Source organism: Pogoniulus pusillus, chromosome 17 (genome assembly GCF_015220805.1).
Source record: "Pogoniulus pusillus isolate bPogPus1 chromosome 17, bPogPus1.pri, whole genome shotgun sequence".
NCBI classification, from domain to species: Eukaryota; Metazoa; Chordata; class Aves; order Piciformes; family Lybiidae; genus Pogoniulus; species Pogoniulus pusillus.
The window spans coordinates 2,346,759-2,360,335 of NC_087280.1; the positions used below are offsets into that span (position 1 = coordinate 2,346,759).

Sequence of the window (13,577 nt, forward strand, 5' to 3'; positions counted from 1 at the left end):
GCCTCACTCTCCCCACCTCCACCTTTGCTCCATTCCCCCCACTCCTGACACTCCCTCACAGCCTCAAAAGTCCCTCCCCAGCTTTTTTGGAGCCCCCTTCAGACCCTGCAAGGCCACCAGAAGGTCCCCTGGGAGCCTCCTCTGCTCCAGCCTGCACAGCCCCAACTCTTTCAGGCTGTGCTCACAGCAGAGCTGCTGCAGCCTCTCAGCATCCTCCTGGCCCTGCTCTGGACACTCTCCAGCATCTCCACAGCCCTCTTGGCCCAGGGGCTCCAGAGCTGGATGCAGCACTCCAGGAGGGGTCTCAGCAGAGCAGAGCAGAGGGGCAGAATCCCCTCCCTGGCCCTGCTGGCCACACTTCTGTATTTGAAGTTCTCCCTTCTGTTCCTGTGGCACCTCCTCTGCTCCAGCTGGTACCCAGTGCCCCTTGTGCTGCCTTTGGCCATCCCCGAGCAGAGCCTGGCTGCGTCCTGCCCACACTGCCCTGCACATCCTTAGCACAGCAATGAGGGCAGCCCTCAGGCTCTCAGGCTCACAGGATGTTAGGGGCTGGAAGGGACCCAAGGAGATCATCCAGTCCAACCCAGCTGTCAGAGTAGGACCACATCATCTAGCTCAGGTCCAAGAGAAACACATCCAGACAGGCCTTGAAAGTCTCCAGAGGAGGAGACTCCACAACCTCTCTGGAGAGTCTGTTCCAGTGCTCTGTGACCCTTCCAGTCAAGAAGTTCTTCCTCATGTTGAGGTGGAAACTTCCTGTGCTGTAGTTTCCATGCCCAGCTCCCTCAGCCTGGCCTCACAGGAGATGTTCCATTTCCTGCAGCATCTCTGTGGCTCTGTGCTGGACTCTCTCAAGCAGTTCCATGAGGTCCTTCTGGAACTGAGGGGCCCAGAACTGGATGCAACATTCCAGATGCAGCCAGGGCAGAGTAGAGAGGGAGGAGAACTTCACCTGACCTCCTAACCATAGCCCTTCTAATAAACTCCAGGATGCCACAGGGGCACATTGCTGGCTCATGGACATTCTGCTGCCTACTGGATCCCTCTGCCCCTTTCTCCTCTGCTGCTCTCCAGCAGGTCAGCTCCCATCCTCTACCAGTCTATGGCAGATGCCAGACTTGGATGGACTCTCTCAGTGCACTGATGTAGTACAGCTGGAGCCTGGTGCTGTCCTGTCTTAGCTTCTCTTTGGTGTTTTAGCATCTGCAGTGCTTGAAGGAAACACAAAGCATTTCACAGCAGCAGCAGCATCAGGGTTGGAAGAGACCTCACAGATCATCAAGTCCAACCCTTTAGCACAGAGCTCAAGGCCAGACCATGGCACCAAGTGCCACGTCCAGTCCTGCCTTGAACAGCTCCAGGGACGGCGACTCCACCACCTCCCCGGGCAGCCCATTCCAGTGCCCAATGACTCTCTCAGGGAAGAACTTTCTCCTCACCTCCAGCCTAAATCTCCCCTGCCACAGCCTGAGGCTGTGTCCTCTTGTTCTGGTGCTGGCCACCTGAGAGAAGAGAGCAACCTCCTCCTGGCCACAACCTCCCCTCAGGTAGTTGTAGACAGCAATAAGGTCTGCCCTGAGCCTCCTCTTCTCCAGGCTAACCAATCCCAGCTCCCTCAGCCTCTCCTCGTAGGGCTGTGCTCAAGGCCTCTCCCCAGCCTCGTTGCCCTTCTCTGGACACGCTCAAGCATCTCAATGTCCCTCCTCAACTGGGGGGCCCAGAACTGAACACAGCACTCAAGGTGAGGTCTAAGCAGTGCAGAGTACAGGGGCAGAATGACCTCCCTGCTCCTGCTGGCCACACCATTGCTGATGCAGGCCAGGATGCCACTGGCTCTCTTGGCCACCTGGGCACACTGCTGGCTCATCTTCAGGTGGGTATCAATCAGCACCCCCAGATCCCTCTCTGTCTGGCTGCTCTCAGCCACTCTGACCCCAGCCTGTATCTCTGCATGGGGTTGCTGTGGCCAAAGTGCAGCACCCTGCACTTGGAGCTGTTGAACACCATCCCCTTGGCCTCTGCCCATCTGTGCAGGCGGTCAAGGTCCTGCTGCAGAGCCCTTCTGCCCTCCAACCCAGCCACATCTGCCCCCAGCTTGGTGTCATCTGCACACTTGCTGATGCCTGACTCCATGCCCTCATCCAGATCATCTATGAAGATGTTAAAGAGGATGGGGCCCAGCACTGATCCCTGAGGGACACCACTAGTGCCAGCTGCCAGCTGGATGTGGCACCATTCACCACCACTCTCTGGGTCCAGCCCTCCAGCACTTTTCCTCCTGGCTTAACTGGGATCCCTCTCTCCAGGGATGCATCTGGAACGCAAAGCCCAGGGACTGCGAACCAGGTGGTGAAAAGCTCCTGACCAAAAAGGGGGGAAAAAATGACTTCCTCTGGCTTTAATTTTGCATTCAGCTCTCAGCAGTGACCCTAATACAGCGGGCAAATAACCTTCTGACAGATATTTATGGTGTTTATTACAGCACAATGAGCAATGGCAAACGATTGTCCCCCCTGTGAGGGGACCGTGAGCTGCCAGCACTCGCGACCCCTATTGTCTTGCCGTGCACTGAGCAGGGCAGTGGTTGTGTTTTACAAGTGCAAATGCTTGTGAAAATCTAATTTGAAGCTTCACTGCTCACTGAGAGGCAGTTTAAAGCCAGTCAGGAGCAGACTGATGAGACTTATGTAACCAATGCATCACAAAGTGGGACAAGTCACAAGCGCTCGACAGAGCTGGAATTACTCACTGGAGAAATCAGAGAGTCACAGAAGCACAGAGTCAGGCAGGCAGGAAGAGAGCTCCAAGCTTGTTCAGCCCAGCCTAGCACCCAGCCCTGGGCAATCACTGAATCAAGCAGGTTGGAAGAGAGCTCCAAGCTCAGCCAGCCCAACCTAGCACCCAGCCCTGCCCAACCAACCAGACCATGGCACTAAGTGCCCCAGCCAGGCTTGGCTGCAACACCTCCAGCCACAGCCACTCCACCACCTCCCTGGGCAGCCCATTCCAGTGCCAATCACTCTCTCTGCCAGGAACTTCCTCCTCACAGCCAGCCCAGACCTGCCCTGCCACAGCTTCAGCCTGGGTCCTCTTCTGCTGCTGGCTGCCTGGCAGCAGAGCCCAACCCCAGCTGGCTACAGCCTCCCTGCAGGCAGCTGCAGGCAGCAATGAGCTCTGCCCTGAGCCTCCTCTGCTGCAGGCTGCACCCCCCCAGCTCCCTCAGCCTCTCCTCACAGGGCTGTGCTCCAGGCCCCTCCCCAGCCTTGCTGCCCTTCTCCAAACACCTTCCAGCACCTCAGCAGCTCTCTGCAATGGAGGAGCCCAGAACTGGACACAGCACTGCAGGGGTGGCCTGAGCAGTGCTGAGCACAGGGGCACAAGAACTTCCCTTGTCCTGCTGCCCACACTGCTCCTGAGCCAGCCCAGGATGCCATTGGCTCTGCTGCCCACCTGGGCACTGCTGCCTCCTCTGCAGCTCCTCTCTGCCACCACCCCCAGCTCCCTCTCTGCCTGCCTGCTCTCAGCCCCTCTGGCCCCAGCCTCTAGTGCTGCTTGGGGTTGTTGTGGCCAAAGTGCAGAACCTGCCCTTGGCCTTGTACAGTCTCATCCCCTTGGCCTCTGCCCACCCATGCAGCCTGGCCAGGTCCCTCTGCAGGGCTCTGCTGCCCTCCAACAGCTCCACAGCTGCTCCTAGCTTGGTGCCATCTGCAAACTGACTGCTGCTGGACTCAATCCTCTGCTCCAGACCATCCATAAAGATAAATCTGGCTTCAGCCCTCTAGAACAACTTCTGAGCTTTCAGAGAGAGCCTCAACAGAATGCAGTCCTCTTGACTTCCTTCACCTGCTGTTACACAGCCACTGCCCTGCTCTTTCAGGGGAGGGGGGAGAAATGCCTTATGCCTAACAGCCTCCCACTGGGAATTCTAGTAGGGTGTCTGCAACTCTCTTAGGCACCTCAGGGAAGTTCCAGCTAAATAGCACTGGGCACAATGGGGTTGAAAAGTCCCACACAGCTGTCAGTCTGCACCAGTGGAGGATGCAAAGTGGAGGGAACAGGCAACTCTCAAGCCTGCTTGCCAGGGAAACAAAAGTAGCTCCAGGATTTTCAGTGTACAGCTCTAAAGGTCTCTGCCTCCTCCGTGGCATCAGGGCTGGTGCTGGCTCGGGTCAGCAGCATGACAAAAGCAAGGCATGGGGTGAGACACAGTGCCAGAGCTCTGCAGCAAAGGGCCTGTTATTTCAGTTGCTCTGTGTCACCTTCTGACCTTCTGCTGACATTTTGCAGCTGTCTGTGGAAGGGAATTTGTCCTAGGGGAAGAGGCATGTCAGCTTCTTTCTGCTGGTGCAGAGACTTCCATTCATTTCACTTAGGTGTGCAGTGGTGCACAGAGAGCAGAAGCTGAGAGGCACAGGACAGGGCACCTGTGCACACAGTCACTGGGAGCAGCAAGCTGAGAGGCTGAGCAGCACTGAGGATGCAGAGCTGAAGCATCTGAGATGAATGCAAGCTGGCACAGCCCTGGTTGTGCCTGCTATTAACATTTCTTAGTGGTTCCTAGGGTCTGATTGAAATAACCCAAGGGAAGGGATTGTTGTCACCTATGCCAGGGCCTCATTAGCTCAGGCTTTGCCAAACTCAACATATTTACCTCCTAACCTTTTCTTCAAGGCACTTGGTGCCATGGTTTAGTTGACTGGATAGGGCTGGGTGCTAGGTTGGGCTGGCTGAGCTTGGAGCTCTCTTCCAACCTGCTTGAGTCTATGACTGGCCAGGGCTGGGTGCTAGGTTGTGCTGGCTGAGCTTGGAGCTCTCTTCCAACCTGCTTGAGTCTATGACTGGCCAGGGCTGGGTGCTAGGTTGGGCTGGCTGAGCTTGGAGCTCTCTTCCAGCCTGCTTGATTCTATGACTCTCTAAGGGGTCACCCTCCCTGATTAGCAGCAGGTAATGAGATGCACAGGATACAATGTTCCTGGCTGGGATGCCAGCTTATTCCCTGTCCCCTCCACCCTTGCCCCACTATCCTCCTCCTCACCTTCTGCATTGTGCTCAGCCCAATGCTGACCTTTCTGATCCTGCAAAAGGAAAATGCAGGCAGTCTGCAGAGATGGAGAATGAGAAGCTACAGAAGTCAGATTGGGATCCTCAGCTCTGCAAAGAGCTCTTGCATGACCTTGCATAAGTCATTTAATCTCTCTGTGTTAAGTGCCTCTGGTTGTGACCAAGGAATGTTATTATATTGGTCTTCCCTGGATAGAAAAGGATGTTTGCAGTGCAGGTTATGTCTGCCACAGGACAGGAGAGCATCCTGGTTGCTCTGAGCTATGACAAAGATGATCCAGTAATCAGTCTGAAGAATGCTTTGGGCTGGAAGGGACCTTTGAAGGTCATTTAGTCTAACTCCCCTGCACTTAGCATCTAGATCAGGCTGCTCAGAGTCCTGCCAAACCCATTCTGGAATGGTTTCCAGGGATGGGGCATCCTCTGGACAACTTGTGCCAGTGTCTCACCACTCTCATTGCAAAAAATGTCTTATTTACAGAATCAGAGAAGGCTTTATTTACTTAATCACAGAATCAAGCAGGCTGGAAGAGAGCTCCAAGCTCACCCAGCCCAACCTAGCACCCAGCACTATCCAGTCATAGAATCAAGCAGGCTGGAAGACAGCCCCAAGCTCAGCCAGCCCAGCCTAGCACCCAGCCCTGCCCAACCAACCAGACCATGGCACTAAGTGCCCCAGCCAGGCTTGGCTTCAACACCTCCAGCCACAGCCACTCCACCACCTCCCTTCCTTCTCTCCAGTCTAAATCTCCCTCTTTAAGTCCACCACATCTTCATAGATGCACAGACTGCAGCAGGTTAGATGCATGTGTTTGTGGCTGTGGTTATCTTGGGTTGTGAGGGGGGTCAGCTTTTTGTCCCCAGACTCCAAATCCACTCAGTTCACCAGCACAGCCCTGATGGCCTCAGACACAGATCCTGCTTTTGGTAACAAAGGGAAGCAGGAGCCAGAGATGTAAGAGGGAGAAAGGATGTGGACAGGACTGAGTGTGAATGGATCCAAAGGTAGGCAAGGAGAGGCAGGTTGGGATCATAGAATCATAGAATCAAGCAGTTTGGAAGAGAGCTCCAAGCTCAGCCAGCCCAACCTAGCACCCAGCCCTGGGCACTCATAGAATCAGGCAGGTTGGAAGAGAGCTCCAAGCTCAGCCAGCCCAACCTAGCACCCAGCCCTGCCCAACCAACCAGACTATGGCACTAAGTGCCCCAGCCAGGCTTGGCATCAGCACCTCCAGCCACAGCCACTCCACCACCTCCCTGGGCAGCCCATTCCAGTGCCAATCACTCTCTCTGACAACAACTTCCTCCTCACAGCCAGCCCAGACCTGCCCTGCCACAGCTTCAGCCTGGGTCCCCTTGTTCTATCGCTGGTTGTCTGGGAGAAGAGCCCAACCCCACCTGGCTACAGCCTCCCCTCAGGGAGCTGCAGACAGCAATGAGGTCACCCCCAAGCCTCCTCTGCTGCAGGCTGCACCCCCCCAGCTCCCTCAGCCTCTCCTCATAGCGTTTGTGGTCCAGACCCCTCCCCAGCTCTGTCGCCCTTCTCTGGGCCAGCACAGCAGTTCAAGAGGAAGGAGACCTCAGTGCTTTCTACTTACCAATTCTGTCCAGCCTGTCCAGAGCCACGGTTTCAAAAGCTCTCCTCATCATGGGATACTCCTCCAGCACCTCGTTGAAGTTGTCCACGGAGAGGGAGTAGAGGCGGCAGTAGGTGTCGGCTCTGACGCTGGCCGTGCGCCGCCCGCGCGTCAGCAGGCAGATCTCTGCAAGGAAACAGCCCCCTCAGAACCTGCCCACCAACCTCCCTGGGCACCAGGGCAGCAGCCTGCCCAGGGCTCCTCCTCTGGAGCTGCTCTGACCCCACCTGGCCTCTGGCAAGCTGCTGTGGATGCCCAGGGGGAGGTTGGAACTGGGCGCGGTTCTGGAGCCCCCAACGCGAGCAGGACATGGAAGTGTTGGAGCAAGACCAGAGGAGGCCAAGGAGATGTTCAGAGGGCTGCAGCAGCTCTGCTATGGGGACAGGGTGCAAGAGTTGGGGCTTGGAGAGGAGAAGGTTTCAAGGAGACCTTCCAGTACCTGAAGACCCCTGGGGAGGGACTCTTGACAAGGTCTTGTCATGATAGGATGAGCTGAATGGGTTTAAGCTGGGAGGGAGGAGATTTGGACTGGATGCTAGGAAGAAGTTCTTTGCAGTGAGGGTGGTGAGACACTGGCACAGGTTGCCCAGGAAGGTTGTGGATGCTCCTTCCCTGGAGGTGTTTAAAGCCAGGTTAGATGAGGCCTTGAGCAACCTATTCTAGTGGGAGGTGTCCCTGCCTGTGGTGAGGGGTTGGAACTGGATGAGCTTTGAGGCCCCTTCCAACCTAAACCAGTCTATGATTCTGTGGATGGTCTCCAGGTCCCTTCCAACCTAAACCACTCTATGATTCTATGGATGGTCTCCAGGTCCCTTCCAACCTAAACCCCTCTATGATTCTATGGATGGTCTCCAGGCCCCTTCCAACCTAAACCCCTCCTTGATTCTATGGAGAGTCTCCAGAGGTCCCCTCCAACCTAAACCCCTCTATGATTCTATGGATGTTCTCCAGGTCCCTTCCAACCTAAACCCCTCTATGATTCTATGGATGTTCTCCAGGTCCCTTCCAACCTAAACCCCTCTATGATTCTATGGATGGTCTCCAGGTCCATTCCAACCTAAACCCCTCTATGATTCTATGGATGGTCTCCAGGTCCCTGCCAACCTAAACCACTCTATGATTCTATGGATGGTCTCCAGGTCCCTTCCAACCTAAACCCCTCTATGATTCTATGGATGGTCTCCAGGCCCCTTCCAACCTAAACCCCTCCTTGATTCTATGGAGAGTCTCCAGAGGTCCCCTCCAACCTAAACCCCTCTATGATTCTATGGATGTTCTCCAGGTCCCTTCCAACCTAAACCCCTCTATGATTCTATGGATGGTCTCCAGGTCCATTCCAACCTAAACCCCTCTATGATTCTATGGATGGTCTCCAGGTCCATTCCAACCTAAACCCCTCTATGATTCTATGGATGGTCTCCAGGTCCCTGCCAACCTAAACCACTCTATGATTCTATGGATGGTCTCCAGGTCCATTCCAACCTAAACCCCTCTATGATTCTATGGATGGTCTCCAGGTCCCTGCCAACCTAAACCACTCTATGATTCTATGGATGGTCTCCAGGTCCATTCCAACCTAAACCCCTCTATGATTCTATGGATGTTCTCCAGGTCCCTTCCAACCTAAACCACTCTATGATTCTATGGATGGTCTCCAGGTCCCTTCCAACCTAAACCCCTCTATGATTCTATGGATGGTCTCCAGGTCCCTGCCAACCTAAACCACTCTATGATTCTATGGATGGTCTCCAGGTCCCTGCCAACCTAAACCCCTCTATGATTCTATGGATGGTCTCCAGGTCCCTGCCAACCTAAACCCCTCTATGATTCTATGGATGGTCTCCAGGTCCCTGCCAACCTAAACCCCTCTATGATTCTATGGATGGTCTCCAGGTCCCTTCCAACCTAAACCACTCTATGATTCTATGGATGGTCTCCAGGTCCCTTCCAACCTAAACCACTCTATGATTCTATGGATGGTCTCCAGATCCCTTCCAACCTAAACCACTCTATGATTCTATGGATGGTCTCCAGGCCCCTTCCAACCTAAACCACTCTCTGATTCTATGGATGGTCTCCAGGTTCCCTCCAACCTAAACCACTCTATGATTCTATGGATGGTCTCCAGGTCCCTTCCAACCTAAACCCCTCTATGATTCTATGGATGGTCTCCAGGTCCCTTCCAACCTAAACCAGTCTATGATTCTATATCTGGATGGTCTCCAGGTCCCTTCCAACCCCCTCCACGCTGAGATTCTGTGATCTCCCCTGTGCTATGAGACCTGGCACTGTCATTCCCAGGCAGCCCACTCTGCTCTCAAGCTGGACTCCACCTCAGTCCCAGTGCAAGCAGGAGCACTCTGCACATGCAGCAGCATTTGGAGACAGCAGGGGGCTGGGTGGTAGCAGCTGCTGCCCACGATGGCACCTCGGGCACTCTGCTGATCTCATTAGCCAGGCAAGTTGTGTTGTGGTGGATTATCAAAGATATCATTTGTGCATTCAGACTGCAGGAGTTGTCTTTCTGCAGCTCCTCACGGGCTCTGGGAGCAGAAGGTCAAGCTGTGCTCTCATCAAAGCTAATTCCCTCTCCAGATCTGCAGCAAAGGCTCAGTGCTGAGCTGTGGTTGCTGTGCCTGGCAGTCATCTCCATCCCCACACGTGGGACATTTGTCTTTTCAAAGCTGGCAGAGCTTACAGATTGTCAGGGACTCAGCTCAGTGGCACCTGCTAACCTTTGGTGTATTTACACTGCAGGCATTTCCTCCTAGGAGCTTGCTCAGCTGCTTACAGAGCACAAAGCTCTTGGTTCTAGCATGAATGCCTGATGTGGGCACAGCTGCTCCTTGATCATTCAGGAGAGAATCAGAGAGTTCTAGAGTTGTTTTGGCTGGAACAGACCTCTAAGATCATCCAGTCCAGCCATCAACCTAACATCACCATGGCCATTAAACCATGTCCACATGTGCCATGGCCACAGGCTTCTTGAACAACAGCTCCAGAGATGATCTTTGATCACATTGGGTGATTCTGTGCCCCACAACCTCCCTGGGCAACCTGGGCCAGTGTCTCAGCAGCCTCAACCTGTGCCAGTCTCTCAGCACCCTCAACCTGGGCCAGTGTCTCAGCAGCCTCAACCTGTGCCAGTCTCTCACCACCCTCAACCTGTGCCAGTGTCTCAGCAGCCTCAACCTGGGCCAGTGTCTCAGCAGCCTCAACCTGTGCCAGTCTCTCACCACCCTCAACCTGTGCCAGTCTCTCACCACCCTCAACCTGGGCCAGTGTCTCAGCACCCTCAACCTGTGCCAGTCTCTCACCACCCTCAACCTGGGCCAGTGTCTCACCACCCTCAACCTGTGCCAGTGTCTCAGCACCCTCAACCTAGGCCAGTGTCTCAGCACCCTCAACCTGTGCCAGTCTCTCACCACCCTCAATCTGTGCCAGTGTCTCAGCACCCTCAACCTGTGCCAGTGTCTCACCACTCTCAACCTGTGCCAGTCTCTCACCACCCTCATTCTAAAGAACCCTTTCCCAACACCCAGTTTCCATCTCCCCTCTGCCACTTCAAACCCATTCTTCCTCATCCTATCATTACCAGACCTTGTTAATAGTCCCTCCCCATCCTTCCTGGGGAGGAAGATACTGGAAGGCCACTCCAAGGTCTCCTTGAAGCCTTCTCTTCTCCAGGCTGCACAGCCCCAAACTCCTGTAGCCTGTCCTCATATCAGAGGTCCTCTTCTCTCTTGTCAAACCATTGCCCCTTGTCCTATCAGTGCAGGCCTTTGGAAACTGTCCCTCTGCAAGCCTGCTTGTAGGTCCCCTTCCACGTAGGTGCAGGCAAGTTGTTCCACAGGAGCTAGGAGTCTAAGAAGAGTGTAGGAAAAGTGTGATTGGGAGTCATTAACAAAAGCCTTAGAGGGGGAAGGAAAGGCTGGCTTCATTCTGTCACTTCTCAGTAGGTCATTAATTGTGGTGCAACCAATGCTTGCACTGAGCTGAGCCAGAGAATTGCCTGTCCTGGGCTGTCAGGGAGGTCTCTGCAGGGCTCTGCTAGGAGGGGTCTCCTGTGGTCCTCATAAGAGCAGTACCCTGAATCACAGAATCCTAGAATCAAGCAGGCTGGAAGAGAGCTCCAAGCTCAGCCAGCCCAACCTAGCACCCAGCCCTGGCCAGTCATAGACTCAAGCAGCTTGGAAGAGAGCTCCAAGCTCACCCAAACCAACCTAGCACCCAGCCCTGGCCAGTCATAGAATCAAGCAGGCTGGAAGAGAGCTCCAAGCTCAGCCAGCCCAACCTAGCACCCAGCCCTGCCCAACCAACCAGACCATGGCACTAAGTGCCCCAGCCAGGCTTGGCTGCAACACCTCCAGCCACAGCCACTCCACCACCTCCCTGGGCAGCCCATTCCAGTGCCAATCACTCTCTCTGCCAGGAACTTCCTCCTCACAGCCAGCCCAGACCTGCCCTGCCACAGCCTGAGCCTGGGTCCCCTTCTTCTGCTGCTGGCTGCCTGGCAGCAGAGCCCAACCCCAGCTGGCTACAGCCTCCCTGCAGGCAGCTGCAGGCAGCAATGAGCTCTGCCCTGAGCCTCCTCTGCTGCAGGCTGCACCCCCCCAGCTCCCTCAGCCTCTCCTCATGGGGTTTGTGTTCCTTCTTCTTTTAATGGTCTTTCCTGGGCTGCTGACAGTTTCACCAGAGCTTTGCTGCTGCCTGCTGACCTGCAGGACACTTTGGTGAGCCACAGGCTGGGGAGATGCTGGACTATGTTTTATCCTCTGGCTTTAAACAGTACTTTGGATGATAGATGGAAGACAGCAGGATGAAGCAGCACTTGAAATGGGGGCTCCCTGTGGTAGGACAAGCAGCAATGGATGGAAGCTGCAGCACAGGAGGTTCCAGCTCAGCACAAGGGGGAACTTCTTGCCTGGAAGGGTCCCAGAGCCCTGGCACAGGCTGCCCAGAGAGGTTGTGGAGTCTCCTTGTGTGGAGCCTTTCCAGGCCTGTCGGGATGTGTTCCTGTGTGCCCTGAGCTGGATTGTGTGGCCCTGCTCTGGCAGGGGGTTGGACTGGATGCTCTCCTTAGGTCCCTTCCAACCCCTAACACCCTGTGATGCTGTCTGGGTTGGCAAGGTGTCTCCAACACATCCCCTGCGTGCCTGCTTTAACAGGAGCACAGCCACATGGCTTTGGCCACTTTGTCTCACTGACTCCACCACCCTGAGCCTGTGCCTGTGCCCCACTGTGACTCCAGGCTCTGGTTTGGGTGGAGCTGAGTGTGGTGCCATCAGCTGCTGGCAGATGAAGGGCAGAAGAGCCTGGCACAGGCTGCCCAGAGAAGCTGTGAAGTCTCCTTCTCTGGAACCTTCCCAGGCCTGTCTGGATGTGTTCCTTTGTGCCCTGAGCTAGATTGTGTGGTCCTGCTCTGGCAGTGGGGGGTTGGACTGGATGATCTCTTTGGGTCCCTTCCAACCCCTGACATCCTCCAATCCTATGAACCTCTTTACTGTAAGGGTCACAGAGCACTGGAACAGGCTGCCCAGAGAGTTCCTCTGTGCTCCTCTGTGCTGCTCCTCTGTGATCTGAGCTAGGTTGTGTAGTCCTGCTCTGGCAGGGGAGTTGAACTGGATGGTCTCCAGGTCCCTTCCAACCTCTAATATCCTCCAATCCTATAAACCTCTTTACTGTAAGGGTCACAGAGCACTGGAACAGGCTGCCCAGAGAGTTCCTCTGTGCTCCTCTGTGCCCTGAGCTAGGTTGTGTGGTCCTGCTCCAGCAGGGGAGGGGGTTGGACTGGATGATCTCTTTGGGTCCCTTCCAACCCCTGACACCCCTGTGACTAACACATACCTCCAAAGTAGGAGCCATCTGCCAGCTTGGTCTCCTTGTTGCCTTTGGTGAGGACACTCACCACCCCGTGCTGGATGAAGTACATCTTCTTGCCAATGGTGCCCTCCCGGATGATGTAGTCCCCAGGCTGAAACACTTCAAACCTCAACTTGGTCAGCATGGAGGTCACAAAGTTGGGATCTGCGTTGGCAAAGAGGGGCATGGAGGCAACCAGCTTCCTGCAGTTGAAGTTTATAATTTCCTGGCCACAGTGGGATGCAAGAGAGGCAGAGAGAGGAGAAGTGGGGAGAAAAGATGGGACAGGGAGCAGAAAAGAGACACAGATTTGTTTAGTCAACATCTAGTGAAGATCCCTGAGTTGACCTGTAGGTTAATAACTGGGCAAGAACCAAACCCAAAATGCTGATCCCTTCAGGACTGGCCCTTGGAAGCTCAGAGCAAGCAAAGTGCAAGCTGAAGCTGACAGCTTGGCACCAGGCTGCTCTGCTTTCCTTCCTATGCTGTCTCTATGAGCAGGGGCAACTCCCTCCCGAGCGTGCCCAGCACACAATCCCCCTCCTCCTGCAGCAAAGCCTGGCCTGGGAGAGGTGCAGATGGGGTCTGAAAAAGCCCAGGGCTGATGTCCTAACTTACCTTGGCAGCCCTGCCCTCTCCCTTGCCCTTGCTTGTCAGGGAGACATTACACAGCACCAATGTGCCAAGGCACTCAGAGAAAGAATCATCCTGGGCAGATGGGGACAGTGCCAAGCAAGAGGAGGGAGAGATGCCCACCGCTGGCTGGGGCATGTGCTGGGTCATGCAGCTCAGCTGAAGAAAAGCCAGTCCAGCTGTTCAGCTGTCATCCAGGAGGCAGGGTCTGTGCCTCCTCCTGTGGTCTGGGGTCACTCAGAGGGTATGCCAGCACTTTGCCCTGCGCAGGAGCTGCTCTGTGCCACCTTGGCTCAGCCTCAGAGGGCAGCAGAAAGTGCCAGGGAGTAAATCACCTTCCCAGCCAAGTTGGGAAGGAGCAGCTGGATGACTGGAGCAGAAGGG

General features: G+C 55.1%; 1 protein-coding gene across 1 annotated transcript in view; it reads right to left on the reverse strand.

Moving 5' to 3' along the window:
• HCN4 (hyperpolarization activated cyclic nucleotide gated potassium channel 4) overlaps positions 1–13,577 on the reverse strand; it is a 188,744-nt gene that overhangs the window by 17,700 nt on the left and 157,467 nt on the right. The window contains exons 6-7 of the mRNA XM_064157233.1: positions 12,546–12,786; positions 6,660–6,824 (exon numbers count right to left, since the gene is read on the reverse strand). Of these exons, the coding sequence (XP_064013303.1) occupies positions 6,660–6,824; positions 12,546–12,786 (406 nt within the window). The remainder of the gene's footprint in view (positions 1–6,659; positions 6,825–12,545; positions 12,787–13,577) is intronic.